Source organism: Oikopleura dioica, chromosome 1 (genome assembly GCF_907165135.1).
Source record: "Oikopleura dioica chromosome 1, OKI2018_I68_1.0, whole genome shotgun sequence".
In the NCBI taxonomy this organism is placed as follows: domain Eukaryota; kingdom Metazoa; phylum Chordata; class Appendicularia; order Copelata; family Oikopleuridae; genus Oikopleura; species Oikopleura dioica.
Window position 1 is genome coordinate 11,344,560 of NC_137291.1, and position 20,870 is coordinate 11,365,429.

At 41.1% G+C, this 20,870-nt stretch overlaps 8 protein-coding genes across 11 annotated transcripts; 6 read left to right on the top strand and 2 right to left on the bottom strand.

Annotated features, from left to right (window-relative positions):
• Positions 1-37: 37 nt before the first annotated feature.
• Positions 38-1,137, bottom strand: LOC145712142 (1,5-anhydro-D-fructose reductase-like). The gene is made up of 3 exons (XM_081789829.1): positions 848-1,137; positions 505-790; positions 38-458 (listed from the first exon to the last, which is right to left on the bottom strand). Exons 1-3 carry the CDS (start codon positions 1,098-1,100, stop codon positions 38-40), a joined length of 960 nt encoding a protein of 319 aa, XP_081645955.1. The 5' UTR covers positions 1,101-1,137.
• Positions 1,138-1,521: 384 nt separating this feature from the next.
• LOC145695794 (dynamin-like GTPase OPA1, mitochondrial) lies at positions 1,522-7,561 on the top strand. The gene is made up of 16 exons (XM_081772819.1): positions 1,522-1,660; positions 1,752-1,927; positions 1,977-2,030; positions 2,697-2,744; positions 2,791-2,990; positions 3,069-3,161; positions 3,216-3,340; positions 3,673-3,945; positions 4,031-4,706; positions 4,804-4,992; positions 5,036-5,123; positions 5,457-5,546; positions 5,791-5,876; positions 6,171-6,342; positions 6,606-6,884; positions 6,961-7,561. The coding sequence occupies exons 1-16, from the start codon at positions 1,650-1,652 to the stop codon at positions 7,404-7,406; spliced, it is 3,006 nt and encodes a 1,001-aa protein (XP_081628945.1). The 5' UTR covers positions 1,522-1,649; the 3' UTR covers positions 7,407-7,561.
• A 61-nt stretch (positions 7,562-7,622) lies between these two features.
• On the top strand, positions 7,623-10,456 carry LOC145695784 (beta-arrestin-1-like). 4 transcript variants are annotated; one of them, XM_081772805.1, is made up of 13 exons: positions 7,623-7,700; positions 7,795-7,905; positions 7,946-8,072; positions 8,142-8,168; positions 8,249-8,386; positions 9,117-9,194; positions 9,235-9,429; positions 9,471-9,538; positions 9,606-9,690; positions 9,732-9,842; positions 9,886-10,083; positions 10,130-10,268; positions 10,314-10,456. In XM_081772805.1, the coding sequence occupies exons 1-13, from the start codon at positions 7,654-7,656 to the stop codon at positions 10,433-10,435; spliced, it is 1,446 nt and encodes a 481-aa protein (XP_081628931.1). In that variant the 5' UTR covers positions 7,623-7,653; the 3' UTR covers positions 10,436-10,456. The 4 variants fall into 4 exon arrangements, with proteins under 4 accessions (XP_081628931.1, XP_081628932.1, XP_081628933.1 ...); XM_081772806.1 differs by having other exon boundaries at positions 7,961-8,072; XM_081772807.1 differs by lacking the exon at positions 8,142-8,168.
• LOC145695793 (uncharacterized) lies at positions 8,409-8,912 on the bottom strand. Its single transcript, XM_081772818.1, has 3 exons — positions 8,888-8,912; positions 8,730-8,844; positions 8,409-8,686 (listed from the first exon to the last, which is right to left on the bottom strand). The coding sequence occupies exons 1-3, from the start codon at positions 8,907-8,909 to the stop codon at positions 8,467-8,469; spliced, it is 357 nt and encodes a 118-aa protein (XP_081628944.1). The 5' UTR covers positions 8,910-8,912; the 3' UTR covers positions 8,409-8,466.
• Positions 10,457-11,120: 664 nt separating the features above from the next.
• On the top strand, positions 11,121-12,089 carry LOC145695790 (enoyl-CoA delta isomerase 2-like). The gene is made up of 3 exons (XM_081772815.1): positions 11,121-11,401; positions 11,443-11,864; positions 11,915-12,089. Exons 1-3 carry the CDS (start codon positions 11,156-11,158, stop codon positions 12,036-12,038), a joined length of 792 nt encoding a protein of 263 aa, XP_081628941.1. The 5' UTR covers positions 11,121-11,155; the 3' UTR covers positions 12,039-12,089.
• A 13-nt stretch (positions 12,090-12,102) lies between these two features.
• On the top strand, positions 12,103-15,935 carry LOC145712143 (uncharacterized). The gene is given in 8 exon segments (XM_081789831.1): positions 12,103-12,981; positions 13,061-13,452; positions 13,503-13,816; positions 13,861-14,031; positions 14,076-14,387; positions 14,606-14,835; positions 14,874-15,097; positions 15,250-15,935. Coding segments are annotated over 8 exon segments (3,153 nt in total). The 5' UTR covers positions 12,103-12,123; the 3' UTR covers positions 15,902-15,935.
• On the top strand, positions 15,911-18,017 carry LOC145695789 (uncharacterized). Its single transcript, XM_081772812.1, has 5 exons — positions 15,911-16,036; positions 16,351-16,661; positions 16,728-16,782; positions 16,823-16,942; positions 16,989-18,017. Exons 1-5 carry the CDS (start codon positions 15,977-15,979, stop codon positions 17,427-17,429), a joined length of 987 nt encoding a protein of 328 aa, XP_081628938.1. The 5' UTR covers positions 15,911-15,976; the 3' UTR covers positions 17,430-18,017.
• A 127-nt stretch (positions 18,018-18,144) lies between these two features.
• On the top strand, positions 18,145-20,851 carry LOC145699987 (BTB/POZ domain-containing protein 9-like). The gene is made up of 8 exons (XM_081777254.1): positions 18,145-18,553; positions 19,030-19,129; positions 19,175-19,266; positions 19,310-19,701; positions 19,743-20,058; positions 20,098-20,360; positions 20,399-20,652; positions 20,691-20,851. Exons 1-8 carry the CDS (start codon positions 18,191-18,193, stop codon positions 20,726-20,728), a joined length of 1,818 nt encoding a protein of 605 aa, XP_081633380.1. The 5' UTR covers positions 18,145-18,190; the 3' UTR covers positions 20,729-20,851.
• The last annotated feature ends 19 nt before the right edge of the window (positions 20,852-20,870 follow it).

A 20,870-nucleotide genomic window follows, 5' to 3' on the forward strand; every position in this document is an offset into this window, starting at 1 on the left:
GTCTCTAGTGGTCGAAAAACTAACAGCTGATAGAGCTCTAGAAAACCTTCCTGAGAGGCTTGTTTAGCTGCGCAATTTGAGCAATTTCTTCGTCAGAAAGAGAAAAATCGAAGAGCTTGGCATTTTCTTCGATTCTTGAAGGCGTCGCTGACTTTGGGATGACAAGAACTCCTCTTTGGAGTTGATATCGAAGAAGAACTTGTGCTGGAGTTTTTTCATGGTTCTTTGCGATTTGCTTGATTATTGTTTCGTCTACCAAAGTTTTGCCGCTTTGATCAAGGGTACGTTCGATGCGTCCGAGAGACATGAAAGAAGTGACAGAAATGTCGTTGTTGAGGAGAAACTTGACGGATTCTGGCTGATCCAGCCATGGGTGAAGTTCGATTTGGTTGTTTACAGGTTTGATGCGGCAGTTCGAAATGATTTCACGCGTTTGGTCGTCGTCGAAATTCGATAATCTAAATAAAAATATATTTTTTTCCGGGAAAGCCAATCAATTCTTACCCAATATTCCGGACAAGTCCTTCATCAACAGCTTTCTCCAACTGAGCCCAGACGTCTAACAGAGGATAATCATCGAAAACGTCCTTCCCAGTCTCGTCCTTGGCAGTTTCAAATGGAAAATCGGCGCCCGCTTCATTTTCCGCCGCTTTCATGCCCCATGGCGCGTGGATAATGTACAGATCGAAGTAATCACTCTTCATCAAATTTAACGAATGGCGAATTGCGGGGAGGATTTTCGATGGTTTATGAAAACCAGAGTGGAGTTTCGATGTCACGAAAATGTCTTCTTTAGATGGGATTGAACAATTAAATTTTTTGAAGAAAAAGAATCATGAATTTCGTTGAATTTCTTTGAATCCCAAGTCTCTACTTTTTAGGACGCCTTCTTTGATCGATTCTGCGATTGCTTCTCCTACTTCGGCTTCATTCTTGTAAATAAAGGCAGTATCTAACAATTTATATCCAGTTTTGATCGCATGCTTCATCGCATCAATTCCAACTCTTCCGTTGAGCTTGTAAGTTCCAAGTCCGACCGCAGGGATTGAGAAGCCATTTTTGCAGCGGAAGACGCTTTTAGAGAGGGTCGACAGTTCCATTCTGAATGAGAATTTAAAGATAAGAAAATTAAATAACTCGCGCTTGATAAGATTTTTTCAAGATGAACACTGTATTGCCATTACAGTTTGGAATATTTGCAGCGAATATCCGATAATATCGAGGGAATAATAACCTTTACTTCAGAGTCATTTTAAATGTGGAAAGTTTATTTTAGTATAAATCAGGTTGAAATTATGGGACTAATACTAACAACGCTTAGAGTATCAATAGATTCATTGTAGTCTCTTATGGTTTTTTTTTTAATTTTCGAATCTTCTTTATTCTTCATGTCTTCATTTTTATCTCTTTCTGCAAGAATGAAACAATGGCAGCAGTCACTACTAGTATCATATCGGTAGTAGCTCTTTTCGTATCATTTTAAAACATTTTTTTTCTCAAAGTTCTCCGTTTGGACAGCGCCTGGGGCCAATCGCCAATCGCGCAAAAAGAGAAATTAATTCCTCCAAGGAAAAAGGTGATTCCTTTACTGTCCGGTAGCTATAGTAAGAACACAGTGAGAGTATAATAAGAAGAAAGAGGATGAAAGAATGTCATTGATAAGGAAAGGCCGCGAAAATATAGAAGTGAAATCACTAACGCGAAAAAGTTTTATTTCCATATTTGTAATGAATTACGCTCAAAGCCGTATAAAGACACAGCAAACTTGTGAGCCGACGGACATTGTCCTGCGGTGTGAACAGCTGCAACGAATGTCTACTAGACAGGCGCCAGCATCTTTCGTCACCTTTCCAGAGGCGCCAAGTTCGTGAGCTGGGATTCCTCGGCGCTGTTGCTAGGACTATTCTGACCAGAGCAGCAGTTGTCGGTATTATTCATCATCCTTTGTTCACGAGGAAGAAAAGTATGAAATTAAGTGGGAGGGCTTGGAGCAACCGGATATGCGATTGACAAGAAAGTTCGAACATGGGAAGGAAAGAAGTCGTGAAATAGGATTTCCATATATTCTTTTCCGCCTGCTGTGCATTAATCTGGCGGATTTCAGAAATAGAGAGGATCGGATAATGAAGTAAGACGTCAGACTAAGCACATCCTGTCGGACGGAGCGGGCACCCCATCTCGGACAGGAACCTAGACGTCTGAAATTTTGGCAGACTTGGGATCTATAAACACTCCAGATTTTGAATTAGCAATCATATTTATATGACCAGTAAATAAACTTCAAATTTTTAATTTTTGCCTTTCAGAAGAACTTTCGGCATGAACGAAAGTAAACTCTAAGATTTCCGAATACAACTTATTTGAAGAAAGCCGCGAGCGGCTTATCTTTGAAGAAATTCTAAGCTGTCAGAAAAATAGAAGAAGCTCTTTTGATTCTTCCGAAAATATTTCGTTTCCTTTTCTTTGGAAAATATTTATCATTTTTTTCCGCGAGGATGAAAAAGATAACGCCCACTCGTTCGAATCCTCAGCTGGCTCATAACCTTGTTAGAGAAAAAAAGAGAAAACGATCGACTTCTGAAATCGATCGTGCTCTGAGGCTCGGGCGTTTTTTTCAGGTTGTTTTTGTGTGTATACCCAAGTTACGCATACATTTTATTTTACACCTTTTTCTATATTCTTTCACGACTTTTATAAAGACGAGTACTTCGGCCCAGTTGTTGAAGGATTAGATGCAATCAAAGGTAATTTTATAATTAAGGTAGTTGCTGAAATAACTGTTTATTTTAGGCGTAGCAAGGCCAGGTGCAGATTTGCTCAGAGAGTTCAAAAACGACTTCTTTTCAAAATTCAATGTGGAGAAAGAATTCAAAGACTTTGAAACCATCGTCGAGGAAAATAAGAAACAAGAAAATTCTAGCAATGATGATGACCCGCTTCCAGACGGAAAATTACCAGCTACAGTCGCTGCGGCGATTTTTCTTTCGGGGGTAAGGGAGAATAAAAATAGCAGATTTTTTTTAAGGATTTATATTTTGAATTCATGGAATTGAAGATTTATAATTTAGAAAGAAGATGAAAGTGACGCAAAGAAAGATTTCGAGGGAAAAGATTTGGCGAGTATGGCGCTCGAATTGGAAGAGCTTCGAAATGAACTTGCGGTGAGTCGATCGATCACTTATGAGAATCGAGAGGCGCTTATGAACGATCATTAGAATGCGTTACGCGAGCGGAGAATCTACGAAGAAAGACTCGCGAAATCTGACAACGATTTTGCGGAAGTTCAGAAGGAGAGACAAGAGCTGCTCAGTACTATTAGACGATTACAAGATCTTGCTAGGTGAATTTTATTTTTGTATCAATAAAGAGGTTATTTAATTAACGCTCCATGCGCTTTTTTATACCATTTTTTTGTGTTAAATGGAGATTGACTGAATTTTGTGATAAAAAGCATAAATCATTAAAAGTTTTTTTTACTGAATCATTCTTTTTATTTATGAATCATTTTGTAATTGTGATCTTTTCCAGATCCGATAGATATTTATACCCACAAACAGCTGGCACATCTGCTTACTTTCTTTGATGAAATTCTGGCCAGAAATCATCCCCATCATTTCTTTAAAAAGACAGCTGCAGAAACATCAATAGAATCTCAATAACATCTTTTTTTAGCCAGCAAGAAGTTCGCCACCACCGAAAAGTTGAAAAGCTCGAGTCCGAATGTTCCGACCTTCATCAACGGCTCGCCCTCGCCAAGAGCCAAAAGAAAACAAGCTCACAAGCACATGCCCCGAAGAGCATGGTCGAGCAGTATTCCCAAGTGTTGGACGAATTGGAGCACGCTCGATTAGTTTGCCCTAATGTGGACCCGCCAGATTTGCCCCGTGTCATCGTCGTCGGCGACCAGAGCAGCGGGAAGACGTCGGTGCTCGAAGCCGTCGCCAGGTTAGTTTATTTTTCATCACTATTGTGTGCTTACGTGAATTCGACGCATGTTTTTCATAAATAATTGAGTTAACTTACTTCAGAGCTCGTATATTCCCCGAGGTGGCGGCCAGATGATGACGCGCTCGCCAGTGAAGGTGACAATCGCAGACGGGCCGCGTCATATCGCCAGCTTCCCAGATGCACCAGATAAATACTATCGCCTCGACGATGAGGACCATCTCAAACAGCTCCGATCGGAGATCGAGCATCGTATGGCTAGGGCCTGTCATGGCGGACTCACAATTTCATCTGAAGTTGTTCCAATTAATGTTGAAGGACCTGGACTTAGGAATGGTTCAAAGCGCTTTTCCTGGTTACTGGGATCGAATTCGATAGTGAACCCTTTTAGACGAATGGTGCTGGTAGATTTGCCCGGCCTTATCTGCACAGAAACCGCTGGAATTCGCCCTGGAACTGCTCAAGAAATTTTAAACTTGGCGCGCGAGCAAATGGACTTTCCAAACGCAATCATACTGTGCGTCCAAGACGGCTCTGTAGACGCTGAAAGGTCACAAGTGACTAACTACGTCCGAGAGGCGGATCCAACTGGCGAACGGACACTTCTAGTCCTTACCAAAGTAGACAAAGCGGTGGCCGATCCAGTCAGGCTGAAACAGATTTTGGATGGGAAACTGTTCCCGCTCAGAGCGCTCGGCTACTTCGCTGTGGTGACGGGAAATGAGAATAAAGATGCATCGATCGGGGAGATTCGGAAAGGGCTTCGCTATAATCTTCGCCAAAGAAAGAAAAAAAAATCATTTCATATTTTTTATGAAGATTCTTCGAGTGAAATAAAAGCCCTAAAAAAGAACCCACGAAAATCAATTTTTCCAGCGCTCGCCCTTGCTCAATTCTGGGATTCTCCAGCCGGACCAGCTCGGCACCAATAACCTGTGCGATGCGGTTTCGAAGCTCTTTTGGCGCATTGTAAAGAATAGCCTCAGCGGGGAGCTTCAGAAGCTCAAAGAGCAGCTTTTTATCCTTGAATCTGAATGGAAGGCTCAGGTAAAACAGGAGAATCAGAGCTTTAATTCTTAGATGGATTTAGTACCGGCACAGGAGAGAGTTGGATAGAGACCAAACTTTTGGGCGAGTCAAGGAAGAATTGTTTGACCGGATGGTTCTTTTGAAGAATTTAGGAAAGGGCGACTTTCCTAAGATCGAAAATATATCGTCACAGGAAAAATGAAACAGAATAAACCTTATCAAGTGTCTAACGGACAATCCTTTACGGTAGGCGCGGTCAAGATCGGCACTGTCTTATTGTTTATCAGCACTTATCGATAGTAAGGGGATTTACCCAAGGGACTATAAAAGTGAGCCAGTCTAACTCAAATTAAAAAAATTCTGCTACTGATTACGATTTTTATACAAAAGGGATTTCAAGAGAGCTGTTTTTGTGACGTAAGAAGCTAATTCCCTCCCGACGTTTTCGAAAACATGATTAAACGAAATGATAGCCTTGAAAATAGATCCTGGGCAGTTTGAAAACGACTTGAAAGCTAAATTATGGGATACAATCGAATCTCATTTTCTCAACGAAGTATATCTCGCCGCTGAAGGATCGGTTTCCATATCTTTTTTCTTTTTTTTTTTGAAAGAAAAAAGAAACAAAAAATGAGATGTCCATAAACTTTATGAAGACTTCTTTAAGAAGTCTGCATGTTTGTTGACCTTTTAAAAAATTGAGAAAAATAGGTGCTCAGCAAATTTCTATACTTATCTCTGAAGTCGAGAATCAATCACAATTTCTGACTAGGGACAATAAGGGCGTTTATGAGACTTTTTGGTAACCGTAAAACTAAGACAGCGCTAAGTCAAAAGAAGAGTTCAAAGCTATCTCCGATTTGAGACTGAGGAAATTCTCCAACCAAGAGCTGCCAAATCAGGTACGACTGTCAAAAGAGATTCAAAGAGAGTCAAAGAGATTTTTAGTGACCGTTTTTGGCATATTCTTTTCTTCAGAGAAAGTTTCAATTGATAAAAAGCAAGATCTATTTGACTTTTTGGCACTTTTTGAATAAATTATTCAAGTAATTATTGAAATCGAAAAGTGTGCCCACATCTGCGCGCTTGTAGGATATAGCAGCAATTAGCCCTGTCAGAGGGCGAGTTTTCAACAAGAGTTTCTTTCTACCTTCATTTTAACTGCCTTTCCTACAGTCATTGAGCGTGTAATTAAGTCGCTGGCAGCAGTAAGAGATTTACTGATTGAGCGATTTGCCGAACTTGTCCTACCTGAATTGGGCGAAGATGCGAAGGCGGAGCATAAACCGCTCTATCAGAAAGTATCCGATGATGTCAAAAAAGGATTTGAGCTTTATTTCAACGAGAGTAGAGTTGCCAGAGCATCAGGTAATTCAAACTTAAATTTTTTCTATTGTCAATACGATAAATTTAAATGAGGGAGGGTTTTATGGGAGAATTGTTGGATTTTTTGAGTTTTATTTTTAGAAACTGTTTTTGATGGTAATATAAAATACATAACTTTTTGTTATTCTGATTATAAATATAATTGCTTGATGATAGAGCTTTGATTTTTGCTCATAATTGCTGAAATACTTTTGGTGCACGTTATATTAAGCATATACTATTTATATGAACAAGAGTGTGTATAGAACTGCGGGTGATCCAACAATCGACAATCGAGAACAGATTCATCAACTCAAAGATCGAGTGGCAGTCTGCCGCTGATCGACTGAAAAGAACACTTCAAGGCGACCACGAGAAGCGATGGGCGCGCGTTTGGGATAATGCCGGGCCGGTTTGGTATCAACAATATTGGAACTGGTCGGCGAGGACGAAGGATCAGCACAAGTGGGATAGGATTAAGAGAGTGCTGCAGATCTTGCCGATGAGTACGCAATCCAAATTGACAAAGGATCAACTAGCTCAAGGTACAGCAAAAATATTAGGGTTTTTTCTTGTTAGGGTTAAAATTCCGATATTTCCTTTATCAAATTTTTTCTCCAGCTCGATTTGATCTTCAAAAATTCTTCTCAATCGAAGCAACCGAAGCCGAAATCGACGATGTCTGGCGCGATCTGTACCCGACCCGTTGGATAGCAGCGCTGGAAAAGAACGCTACTCACTGCCGCGGATCGTTTCAAAAGTACAAAGACGGTAAAATCTCGTTTGAATCATCCCGGCTCCAGTGCGAAGATGTAATGCTCTGGTGGCGAATGGATCGGGCGCTAGAAATGAGTGCCGCGAATTTGAGACAGTTTATGCTAACAGAAGGCGTTGAAACCTTGGCAAACGAGTTGAAGAACTCGCTGGAGAATTTATCAGAATCGGACATTGTTCAATTAATCAAAGGAAGACAAGTTGAGCTGGCGGAAGAGCTCAAATACATCAGGAAAATCCATGGACTCTTACACGAGCTGAATCGGATGCTCAACCAAGTCTACGGACATTGAGCCTTTTTCTTTGAATTTTACCTTCATTCCCTTCTATTTATTTAAAACTTTTTCACCGTCGCAATTTTTTTTCTTATTTGTAATTTCAATCTAACCAGAATGCACCTCTTTCCAACCAATCGTTCTTCAAGACCACTCTTGTCCATCCAACCTTGCAATACTTTTATCTATGAAATCAAAGTGGATAAATTAAAGGAATAACTAATTAAGAATTGTATTTTAGAAGTAATTATATAGATAATGTGTCATGGGTGACTCTTCGAAATCGGGGACACGAGTTTTTAAGAAATCTTCGTTTCGGGGTTGAAAATGAGTATCGTAAAATCTTCGTCGAAAAATTATCTCGAAAAATATAAATTTCAAGTTGAAAATTTCAACCCTTTTTCCAGCCAAATGGAAAGATCACGGCCTATCTCGGAAAGCGAGATTTCGTTGACCACATCCACTGCATCGACCCTATCGACGGCATCGTTCTGATCGACGAGGATTACCTGAAATGGTACGTTCGCCATTCGATTGAATAACGTTAACCAAAATAGTCCTGAATTTTCTAGTGGCGCGAAAAAAGTGATGGCGACGTTGACGTGCGCCTTTCGCTACGGTCGCGAGGATCTCGACGTTTTGGGGCTGACGTTTCGGAAAGAGTTGCACACCGATTTGCAACAGGTGTGAATTCATTGATAGAATCAGAAAGAATCAAAGTCACACAGTACCAAAATCAACCTAACTTTTCAGACCGTGCATTTTCAACTAACTGCGCAAGTATGTGTTGTCACTTAAAATAGACATTTCCTAATGGTGCTGTTTTTTCTGTTAAACTGGTTCTGATGAATTTGATTCAGGTCTACCCGCCGACGAGAGAAAACGAAAGACGATTGTGCACCAGGCTACAAGAGAGGCTGCTGAGAAAGCTGGGCAAAAATGCATATCCATTCTTCTTTGAATTGCCACTCAATTCTCCTTGCTCAGTTACATTACAGGTTTTTTTTTCAAAAAGATTTATTTCAATTGCATGCCGTTAACTATCTGCTTATAATCATGATTTATGAATGAATCTGATTCAACCCTTGAACAAGTTCGTGACAGATTTTTTCATCCATCCTCCCATCTTCTTCAATTTTGACTTTTTCTTCAAGGAGACCTCTTTTCGTAAGGACACAACTTGTTCTGTCAATGCTGTGACTTGTGACATTATTGACTGGAGCATTGTATCCCGTTCAATCCCATTTGTAACAAGAGTCGTAAGGGAAGCGGTTATAGAAGGGTCAGTCGTATTGTACCTTAAATTCGTTTCATTCGAAAATTTCAAAAATAGGAAATTACCTATAATTTGGGATAAACCCTAGGTTTGGTTGGTAGTTGTCATTGTTCTCGTCCGAAAAACCTCCCGAGAAGAAGCTCTCGGACTCCTCGTTTATCACTGGGATTTCTCCAGGGTCTAAACATCTTTTTGAAGAAAATCTCAAAATACTCAAGTAAACCTTCTTGATTTCCTCTGAGCATTGTCTGGCTATCAAGTCGTGTTTGCTTCGAATTTGTATACGCAAAAGGGAAAATAAAAGTTCATGTGATGTAAAGACCCGCCCCAACGTACTTAAAGAAGGATAAATCCTGAACAAGCTTCGATATGACTAAACATATCGTGCGATATTCTTGATAAAGTATTTACGATTATTTTATTTCCTGCGGTCCAGCTAAAGGTCGTTTCAGCCTGCCCCAGGAGACACAGGAAAGCCATGTGGTGTCGACTACGAACTCAAAGCTTGCATCGTATACGAAGGCGAGGAGGTAATAAAAGCATCTATCTGCAACAACTAAGAAAGTTTAGCCCGCGCAAGCGAACAGGAAAAACTCCGTCCGCCTGGCAATTCGGAAAGTTCAATATGCTCCCGATCGACAAGCTCCTCAGCCGTGCAAGGAAATCTCCACGAAGCCAGTTCTTTCAGAAAAACCTATTAACTTAGAAGCTACATTAGACAAGGAGCTCTATTATCATGGCGAAACGATGAACGTCAATGTTCAGGTACTCTTTTATCCATCACTAAGAAGCCATACCATTTTTAGATTACAAATAATAGCTCAAGAAGTGTAAAGAAGATCAAAATATCAGTTAGACAATTTGCTGATATCTGGCTCGTTTGACAGCTCTCAATCTTAAAATTGATCAAATATAAAAGCAAGTAATCAAACCAAAAAAAGTATATACAGCTCTGCGCAGTACAAATGCCCTGTTGCAAACTTAGAACACGAAGTTTGCGTTCCTCCAAGTTCTACTCTTTGCAAGGTATTCATCAATAATTCTCTCGAGAATTAAGAAGGATTAAGGTTTTCCAAATAACTCCAAATCTGAGCGAAAATAAAGATAAACGAGGTCTCGCTCTTGATGGACAGCTAAAACATGAAGATACCAATCTTGCTTCTACGACACTTATTAAAGTAAGCTTACCTTTGAAACGACAAGGGGCTTATTTCTTTGAAGGACGGAATTTCCCGAGAAACGCTTGGAATCGTGGTGAGCTACAAAGTGAAAGTCAAACTCGTTCTCGGAGGAATCGGCTCTGATGTTTCGCTCTTCTTGCCATTCTCGTTGATGCACTCGAAGCCAGTCAATGATTCGGATAATCAGAGGAGGCAAGATGCACAGGATGCTCTTTCAATTCGTCAAGAAATCAACTCGGTAGCATTCTATTTTTCCTACATGTTTCATAACTGATGATTTTTAGACATCTTCGCGGCATAATTCTTATACTCAAGAACCAAAAGGAACAAGTGGTCAGCCAGTTCGTCCTCCGGATGCGGAGTCAGTTCATTTGATCAATTTCGACGATCCTGTCGCTACAAATAACCAACCTGGATTCGAACGTAAGCCATAAACTCCCTTCATCCAATAACGAGTGAATTTTGAAGCCATGCCTGGCCAGGGATGGGACTACGACGATGAGCTACAATTCATGGAATTCACGCGATTGCGGCTCAATGCGCAGAATCCAGAAGGACAACAAAACGGAGGTCCGGCAAGCCAGAACTAGAGGCACCAGAAAACATGAGTTTTCCGTGGAAAGAAAGTTCTTTCCAAACAACTATGAACAAAAATAGATCTTTTCTGCAGAAACCCACTTTTCTACATACATTCTTTATTTGGGAAATGATAATAAATTACCTCTTTCAATGTATAATTATGACCGCGGTGAAAATGAAATATCTTGTGTTGTACATTGCTTCTATGATACAGGAATCGTTCTATCAGGCTCGTGCATTTTGAGACACATTTTCAAGCATTTCTCTCTCTTCGAAAATCCTTTATCAGTGTTATCACTACAAGTAAATCAAAAAGAATCTATCAAGACATGTTACTACTAACAAACTACGCAGCAATACCAGTATGTCTTTCCGCCCTATCCTTATTTTGCGACTAATAATTCATTCTGAATATTCTTCTTTCGTTTATTTTCCGCTGTGATTATTTTTATAATTTTACGCTGATCTCTTTTTATTCATTTTACCAGTTATACATTTTTTAATTTATTTTATGCAACCGACAAGTTACAAAAATTCATGCTACGCTGTACCTCACCATTTTCTCTAAAACCTCTTTTCTCCCTTGACTAAAATATATCAAATTTACAGACTTGTTTTTAATGCAGTTTTGCTCGTTTTTGGGTTTTCGAAAATCCCCGGACAACAATGAAATCTTTTAACAAATAAATAAGACCACAATGAACCTTTCTACTGAACTTTTTTGATTCAGAATGTTAAAGAATATCCGCAGAGCATATTCTTACATTTCTCTGGAGCAAACTGGAGCGCTTTCGATTTTGAAATTTAACCGACCGAAGAAATACAATGCGATCAACCCTGACATGTACGATGAGATCGGAGATGCATTGAGAAAAGAAAAGGCTAATGATTCTTCGTCACTATTGGCAATTACTGGCGAAGGTTCCTATTATTCTTCCGGAAACGACCTGACTGCTTTTGCTAAATGGATGGCACAAGTAACCCATCTTTATAAAACTCAAAAAAACAATCTTTCTAGGGCAAATCGCAAGAAGAAATGGCCGAAACAGCGCATGATATCATGGTCCCTTTTGTCGATGCTTTTATCGAGTTTGACAAGCCTATGATCTCTGTTGTGAATGGACCGGCTGTTGGAATCGGAGTTTCTCATCTTGGCCTTGCTGATTTTGTTTATGCTCATGAATCAGCAACTTTCTACATGCCCTTTACGATACTTGGTCAATCCGCCGAGGCTTGCTCTTCAGTGACATTCCCGAAGATCATGGGTCCTTCAGATGGGCACGCTATGATCATGTTCAACAAGAAAATCGACGCCGAAGAAGCGAAAAACTCGAAGCTCGTTGGAGAAATCTATTCTGATGATGGACCTGTTTGGCAAAAAATCGAGGAATATTCTAAATTGCCGAAGAAGTCGTTGAAATACTCAAAACAGCTCGTTAGGTACTTCGATTAACTGTTTCAATATTTTTCTCATAATAACTTGATTGTAGGACTGCAGCAGATGTCGAATTCTTGAAACAAGTAAATCTACGGGAAGCAGCTCGACTTCGAGAGCGCTGGGCGAGTCCTGATTGCGCAGAAGCAATCATGAAGTTTTTGATGCGAAAGGGTTGAAGCCCTTACTGTACATTTATTTATTCCTTCCCCGAAAAATATGCGAGCGAATTCTTTCAAATTTAAACCTTTTCCTTTCGCAAGAATGTCGGAATCGGACTCGACAAGAACAGAAGCGACGAAAAAATGGCTCCCAAATTTGAAGCACCCGAGTTTTATCGGCCGCCCGGCCTCAATATGGCTCGATCTTGGGAAAAATAAAAGCTCGGCTGGAAAAATCATGTGCAATATCTGCCAGACATCCTCGGAAACGATGAAGGCGGCGCTTGCTCATTTGCGCAGCAAACACAAAAATCAGAAGCAATATGAATGCGATCAATGCTCAGAGAGATTCAATGTTTTCGAAAATTTACAGACTCACAAAACCTCACATGAAGCGAGACTATCGTCAGAAGGAATTGTCAAGTGCCCGATCAAAAACTGCAGCAAGGAATTTCGTAGGATGGTCGTTTTCCGCCACCATGTTCAAAAAGAACACCAAATTAACGACGATTTTCATTGCAAAACTTGCAATTTTCCGTTTCCGACTGTTTTCGAACTCGAGCAGCATCGACTTGCCCACGTTTCACGCGAAAAACGGCGGCTGGAGAGGCGCAAACGGGAGCTGAAACAAAAATTGGAGAATCCGCCCGTCCCGGATGAAATTTCAAATTCAAAGCAAAACATCCCTGAGCCGCCTGTATTTCCTGAAACAAGAGAACTCACGAGCATCCAAGATGAACTTCCAGAGACGCCTATTCTTGACCCTCCAGTGCAAGAAGTCATGGAACTCGTCAGAGAAAAGAGCAAAAACAAGCGCGGATCTGTCACCAAGAAACTTTCGACTTTCGAAGATTTCACTTTCCAAAAGCCTCAACCCTTGAATGATGCACTAACAGCGCTGGATGAAATTGTTGGAACGATAAGCGATCCCGTCGTTAATGCTACAAGAAATCAAGGAAGAGTACAAAATCATTTTTTGGTAGAAATGACTTTTTAAAGAAAATATTTTGTATCTCTTATAAGAACAACCGGCACCAAAGCCGATCCGAAAGAAAGTCCGAAAATCAACAAAGCAAAAGATCCCCGGTCCACTGGCTGGCCCGCTTCAAGTGGCGCCGCTGGACGCTATTCCGAATCCCGTCCCCGCCTTCTCTGCCCAAAACGATCTTGATTTTCCCTTCGCTTCTGGAACTTGGGGCTACGAAGCTGATTCAGCGGCTCAGTATTCCTCTCAAATTATGCCAAATTACGGATATGAGAGTGTGGCGCCCGGAGTTCAACCGCAAACGCCTCATTTTGACAATTATATGGGAAACATTTTCTACGGAAAGCCAAAGTCAAAATCGCCTGCTCACGTGTGTAATTACTGTGGGCGCGTTTTCAAAACCGCAAGGATCGGCTCATTTCGATACACGAATCAATACAGTCCATTGTAACTTCCATTTCATTAACAAGACCCGTCCCAAAATGAGCCTATTTAAGATACTTACGCCATCACTTAGTTTCGCATTCCGGGGTGAAGAAACATATGTGCACATTATGTGGCAAGACTTTCTCCCGCATTTCGACACTCACAAAGCACAAACAGTCCGTTCATTTGAAGACGATATTCTATCCATGTGGGCGCTGCGGAAAACATTTCTACCGAAAGGACACTTGGAGGAGGCACCAAATTCAACACCAGACTGCTAGAAACTGGGCATGTCCGTACTGTTATTCTAGATTCAAGACTCGACAGAATTGCTTGAAACATATCAAGACTCACCAAGCTACGACTAGAGACTATCAACTTTCAGGTTTTTCGACATAGGCAAATTGTAATCTTCATGTTCGTATTTAGAGGGTATGAGCCATGAATTCTTCAATCCAGACGGCTATTTCGAAATGAATCCTATCGGTCCCATGACTGAGCTTTTGCAAAACGCCCAGGATGAAGGCTCAAATCAGACTCAAGGCGTTCAAGATATGATTCCAGGAAAGGATGCTATTTATTCACTGATTACTTATTACAGTAAGTAAAAAGAGATTTTAAAGATTTAGCATCTTAATTGGAAGGGAATTCGTCAAGTCTTATGCCAAGCACAAGTAGTAAAAAGGGGTTGAAAGAGGGAGAATGCGTTGCATCAAGCAGCAGCTGCGCTCAGCGTCTTCAGCTCCCAACGGGCGGCGCCACTACCCCAATCGATAGCATTTTGCCAAACTTGCCTCAAACAGATCAGGATCAAGACTCGGCGAAAAATCTGATCATCGATGAAATACTCGGCGCAGAGTTATTCGGCTCCAATTCGAACACCAACTCGGCAACGCAAAGTTCAAGCTTGCCACAAACGACAAGTAGCAATCCAGTGAAGAGGGATGACCCGCAAGGCAAAAAGAAGGGCCTGAAGGAAAGAGTTTAAAAATTATTGCAATCGAGAGACGACTATAAGAGCAAGTATAAAAGTTATTGTATGCTTCGATTGCTGTCGAAACCCTTTCATTTTCATGATGTGAGAGAGTAAATAGAAGCGAAATCAGTTTTCCAATATTTTTCGACGTAGCGTGTCGGATTGCCAATTATAAACTCTATCTATTGACTTGCTCAGCTCAAGCTGTGACGGGCCAAGAATACCAACAATTGCCCCTTGATTGCGCCGAGTCAAACTTGCCTACTGATAATGCCAGGGGAGAGACAATGCCAGTTCAGTCAAGTTCGAAGCCACAAAAGCAACAGAAAGCGAAACGCGTGCGTCCGAAAAAGACTTCTCAAGCAAAACAGAAGAATAACCGACAACTTGAAATTGCAAATGAGGAAACAGATACAGATGCTAACAGAGCAATTGCACAGAGTTTCGTTACGGGGTCTCAAGATAACAATATTGTCAATGCAAAATGAAAAGAATGTTTAAAATATGTGCAACCCTTTTCTCAGACGCATATTCAATTCAAGCCGACATCGATACCGCTACTGTCAAGAAGAAAAAAGAGAAAGAAACTAACCAAATAAAAATTGCAGAAGCAGACGTTGACGAATTGGCAACGGTGGAAGAAGTCACTAACCAATGCAGAATTAAATATAATATCAGCTTATCGGAGAAGTGAGTTCCCAGTGGCATGTTTGATGGCATCATAGAGTTATCTCGCTTGAGATAATTGAATGCATAGAAATCATTATTCGTAGAGAATCTCTACTAGAGATAGAGACAAGGCCACCAGTTTTCACGATCAATATTAAGAATCTTAATTTAAGATATCTCATCGACACTTCGAAAGAGAAAATAACTGGAATACCCTCGCACTCAAGCGGTGCGCGAACGACAAAGGGCGTGTACCGATTTCACTGCGACGATCCAAGTTGTAACAAGTCCTTCACAAAGCGCTGCGATCTCAATCGGCATATTCTGACGCACACCGGCGAGAAACCCTTCAAATGCGATAAATGTGAAAAGCGCTTTAGCCTGAAATCGACGCTAGTCAAGCACGCTCGGCGGATGCATTCCGACGAGAAGCCAGACAAGTATAACTGTCATGTCTGTGAGAAACGATTCACAGATTCAGGGGGACTCAAGCGGCACATGAGAATACATACGCAAGCTAGGAATGTGTTTCATATCAATTTGGAGACATGGAAGAGTTTTTCCTTGATCTGCGTGAAAACGTATCAAATTCGCATTGGTTTTTTTTAAACACAGAAAAGACCCTTCAAATGCGAAGATTGTACAAAAGTCTTCAAACGCAGTGATCAGTTAGTACGTCATCGCAAAACGTGCGAGAAGAATCTTTCAAAAGAAAATCCGTCGACGCCTAAATCGGTCTATGTCGTCATGACGCCACTCTGCAAGGAGATGATGGAAATGTTTGAAAATGAGCAAAGTGCTAAGCCTGCATCAACGACAAATTAACTGCCATGAGAATTGTTCTCAAAAGACGGATAATGAGTAGATAAGAAATTAAAATTGAAATGAGTGTAGTTCAGAATGGCGGAATCGTACCCCAACATGCACCTCAATGGACACAAAACAGAAGGCGAGCATGAGGCACGGTCAAAAATCTCAAAATTTGTTGCGAAAGAAATTTTTGTGTTCGCAACGAAATTCTCTAGATCAATGCAAAATTTTTATGACGCCAAGACTTTGCCGGTTCAAATAAGACATACGCATCTTGTTATGTCTCCAGAGATTTATAATAAACCCTTTTCCGAGATAAATTTGCAAAAAAACTAACTGTAGCGCTTATATATTTTCGAGAAATTTCGAGTGTTTAATTTTAGAGGTCTTCCTTGATTTCAATGGATTTTGAAAATTACTTAGGCGGTAAGCCAATGTATCCGAGAGATGAGACCCCTAAGCAGGAAAAAATGATGTGGAAAAAGAGGATGGTCCAGTCCCAAACGACAACGATGGAGATCAACACCAAGTTCCTCGCCGATCTCGACTCGCGACTTGAACCTTTGAACCCACTTCCTGAACAAGTCAAGCTTATGCTCTCAATCTTGCAAGAGTCGAACAGACAGCACGAACTACAGATGAAACAGATGAGTGAACATCTTATCAAAGAGATCCACAGAAGCGAAGCCAGACAAACGGAAAACTTGAATAAAGCTACACGCGATTATAACTCTAAATTGGAGCTCATCTCTAAACAGATTTATGACATGCATGCGTAAGTTTCTATTTTTCAAATTTCTTGGTTCTCTTCCTTGATTTCAAAGCTAATCTAAGACTTCAGAGAGCTCCAGACAGTCCGAGGAAAGATTCGCGAAGATTTCATGCTTGTCGATACTGTAAGTAAAGCATACTATACATATGAGAAAAGTTTTTTAGAATACTCACGACAAAATCATCGAAGTCCAAGAAAAATGCACCAAAGCAGCTGAACGGCTTCACGATATCAACTGTGATACTCTCAGTCTCAACGAGAAACTCGCTGAGATGAGAGACAATGTAAGTTTCACCTGCTTTTCTCTACGATTACAATTGATGCTACTAGATAATTGATGACCGTCTGGCCTTTATGAAACAACATGAAGACATGGTGCGGATGAAGGAGAATCAAGAGAAAATCTTGCGCCTCATTCGAGGTCCCGAAGCTGTTCTCAAGCAAAAGGACAAAGAGAAGCGCACGAAGCATAGATCGGGAGAGAGCGATGACGAACGATCTTGCAAAGAGGAGAACGGCGTGAAGCGCGAATACCGCGACCATGATTCACACAGTTCCAGACGCAGCAGCTTTGATCGTGACTCCGAATCGCATAGCTCTCACAAACATCGTCCAAGTTCATATGATCGCAATAGAGGAACCTACAATCCCAGTTATCGCAGGCCGTTTGCGACGAAGAAGCAGAGGCGCAGCGAGTCTCCGGGCCCAAGCTACAATAATAATAATAGCAGATCGACGAGACCATCGCGATTTCCTCGGGCGCGCAGCTAGGAATGGGGCCTTTTTATTCCGTCAGTTCAATTTTAAGTTAAAAAGAGAGCCTCCAAAGAAGAGAAAAACAACCAGGAAATCCGTACTCATCTTCCTTTCAAAATTCATAAAGCAAAGCTTACGAAAAACTCAACTTGAATAAAGCTGGTTTAAACATCGTTCTAGCCATTTTATTACCTCCCTGTATTTGCTGCCATTATAAATTTTGAATGTAAACAAAGTGACTGGTTATGCGTTATTATCAACTAGCCAATTGTCTTAAAAATATCCTCGCAGAATTTAACTAAATCTGTAAATATATTAACACGTATTATTTTCTTTGACTGGACCTCGCCAACTTGCTACTTCTACCAGTACGAAGCGATCTTCTTTTTGAGCAATCTTGGTGTTGGGAGACCCCGAAGCCATGATATCTTCCTTTTTGTATTTAAACCTATTCCAGTCAGCTTAAACTTTTATGTAGCTTTTACTTTTACCAAGTGTTCAGTTCTCACATTTCAATAGTACTTCACGAGATTCATAAAAATTCACGAGCCCAATTTTTTCCTTAACCTTTTTTCGTATTTAATTCTACAGTCCTTACTTCAGCGCGCACTTTTTCTTCTTGGATCCTTATCTTCACTGTAGAAATCTTCACGAGCATTTTTATCTTCACTTTTAAATAATAATAAAAATCAGCGAAAACAAATCTCATTCGTTTTTCAATATTCAGACGACGCTAAATGTCGTGAAATACACGCGATATCGGTCCTGAAGGAGAAATGTCGCGGTGGGTTGGGGACAATGACAAATCATCTATTTCGGCGGTCGATCAGCTGTCAGAATGCTTCGAAGAGCTTCTGAAAAATGGCCAGGATCTCTCTGATATCACGTTCGTCGTGGATAACAAAGAGTTTTACCTCCACAGATGCGTTTTGGCGAGCAGAAGTTCTTACTTTCGCGCCTTGCTCTTTGGGGGAATGCGTGAGTCGCAAGAAGACAAGGTAGAATTAAGAGATACAACAGATGCAGCATTCTCAAAACTGATTTTCTTCATTTACACCGGACGCATCGAACTTCAACTACTCGACAAAGACCTTGTATTGGACATACTCCGCCTCGCCCATCGATATGGATTAGGAATCGTGTTGAAACGGTGACTTTTATTATGCATACACAGAACGGAAAAAGGCTGGAAATGCTGTGCTCTGAGTATTTGGCCCGCCGCGGATCCTAGGCAGCATTGGCATCAAGCTTCTCTTCTTGATGAAAAAGTAGTCATCATTCAAGTCTGGCGAGTCGCTATGGGTGGGAGTTTCCCCTCGATCGCGATCGAAAAGAGCTCTGAAGGCGTCCAAAGAGGTGAAGGCTTCAGTGAAGGCTTTAGTGGGGTCAAATGAAAATCCGGTAAACAAATTTCCAAAATCAAAAGAGCTGCCCGTTCCTAACATCAGGAGAAAAATTCTCATCTTTTAGAATCTTTGCGAGTAACATTCTTCATTAGTTCCCCGACCTTTTATTCGTATCGTTATGTTGCATATTTAATAGGCTCGTTAGTAGTTTTAACGCAATTTGAAACTAACGAGTGAAAAGTCTAAAATGTCAACACGAGTTAGAACAGCTTGTCAGTTTGCTGAGCAAGTTCCTGAATTCAACCTTGCGCCTTAGGGATGTTTGCAAGATCTTCAATCATGCGATTATGTTTCAGCTTGATGATTTAGGTTCGGAAAGACAGGGTCCTGGTTTTGATTAATGGAATCATTCAGTTCAGTCTACCTCTGACTTTATGGATCGTCACGCGACGGAGATCCTGGAAAGCGAGGAGCTCCTTCATTTGTCCGATGATGCATTAATTAAAGTATGAACTGACCCAAATAGTAGCTCGATAATGAGTTCTTTAGCTTATTTCTCGCAACTCTTTCTGCGCTTCTGAACTGGTTATTTTCCGCGCTGTTGCCGCCTGGTGCGAGTACCACAATGTCGTTGGGTCAGATGCAGAGCCGATTCTGGAATGCGTGAGACTGCCCTTGATTGGAATGAAGGAACTGCTTCATGAAGTTCGGCCGATGGGGATAGCCTCGCCCGACTCGATCATGGACGCGATCTCGTTGAAAGTGGAATCTCGGGATATGGAGCTACCCCACCGTGGGGTGATTTTTCCAGATCGAAATATGGCTGTAGGAACGGAAGGAGCGGAAGTTATCGATGGAGAGTTCATTCAGTTTCTGCTCGACGGAAACTCGAAGGATTATAACAACGATAAGGGATTTTCAAGGCATATTATCGGCAATAGGTAAATTCAGAATGAAGGAAAAAGCAAAACGTTCTTTTCAGCGAAACCGGCGAACCAAAAGCAATCGTGGTCAGCCTTGCCCAGCCAACCATCCTCAATCATCTGAAACTGCTCCTCTGGGACAAAGATGATCGAGCGTACAGTTATTATGTTGAAGTGTCTGTCGACGGGAAGGACTACCTGAAGGTCATCGATTATGCAAGCTATTTTTGTCGCTCGTGGCAGAATTTGTACTTTCCCCAGCGAGTTGTTCGCTTCATTCGGATTGTTGGAACTGCGAACACCGCGAATAATGTATTTCATTTGGTGACCCTGGAGGCGTATTACAGGGAGAATGTTCCTGAATTCGATCAGAAGGTAAAATAACCCGTTTTTCTTTGACCTAACTTGTTTTAGGGAATCATCAAGCCTGTCAAAAACGTAGCTTGCGTTCGAGAGGGTGCAACAGTCATCGAAGGAGTTTCAAGAACACGAGATACTCTAATTTCCGGACAGCTTGGCGAGTATGACTGGGAACAGGGCTACACCTGTCATCAGCTGGGCGTCGGAGCTATTGTTGTACAACTTGCCCAACCGTATGTTCTTGGAAGCATGCGATTACTTCTCTGGGACTGTGACGATCGACAGTATACTTTTGATATTTATGTCTCTACTGACAGGTACACAAAACCTACATTCACAAATAAAACTCTTCAAGGAAAACATGGCAGCTAGTGGTAAAGAAAGAGCAACTTTGCCGAAGCTGGCAATACATGGAATTCCCCGCACGCCCTGTTGTATTTTTCCAAGTTGTCGGAACACACAATACTGCGAATGAAGTTTTCCATGCAGTTCACTTCGAATCCCCTGCGCAAGTCGGCCAAGAAGAAACCGAGGCACGATGGAGGCCAAGCCCAAATCAGTACCAAAATCAAAATCAAGAGCAAGATGAGAATACGAACTCCGAAGAAAGTAGGTTATAAACTCTTTCTATCCCTCATTTTTTCTAGCGGAAGATGATAATTTGTCGAACCCTGAACCTACGTAGCCCAGCAACTAACCATACTAGAAGAATGTTATTTCAAAGTATCTAAATGTCCCTAAATTCGCTTTCACCAGTACTGTCTGTTTATTAACTAATAAATTATGCGCTGACTTCTCTCAGCTATTCCTCAAACCAGTCAATTATC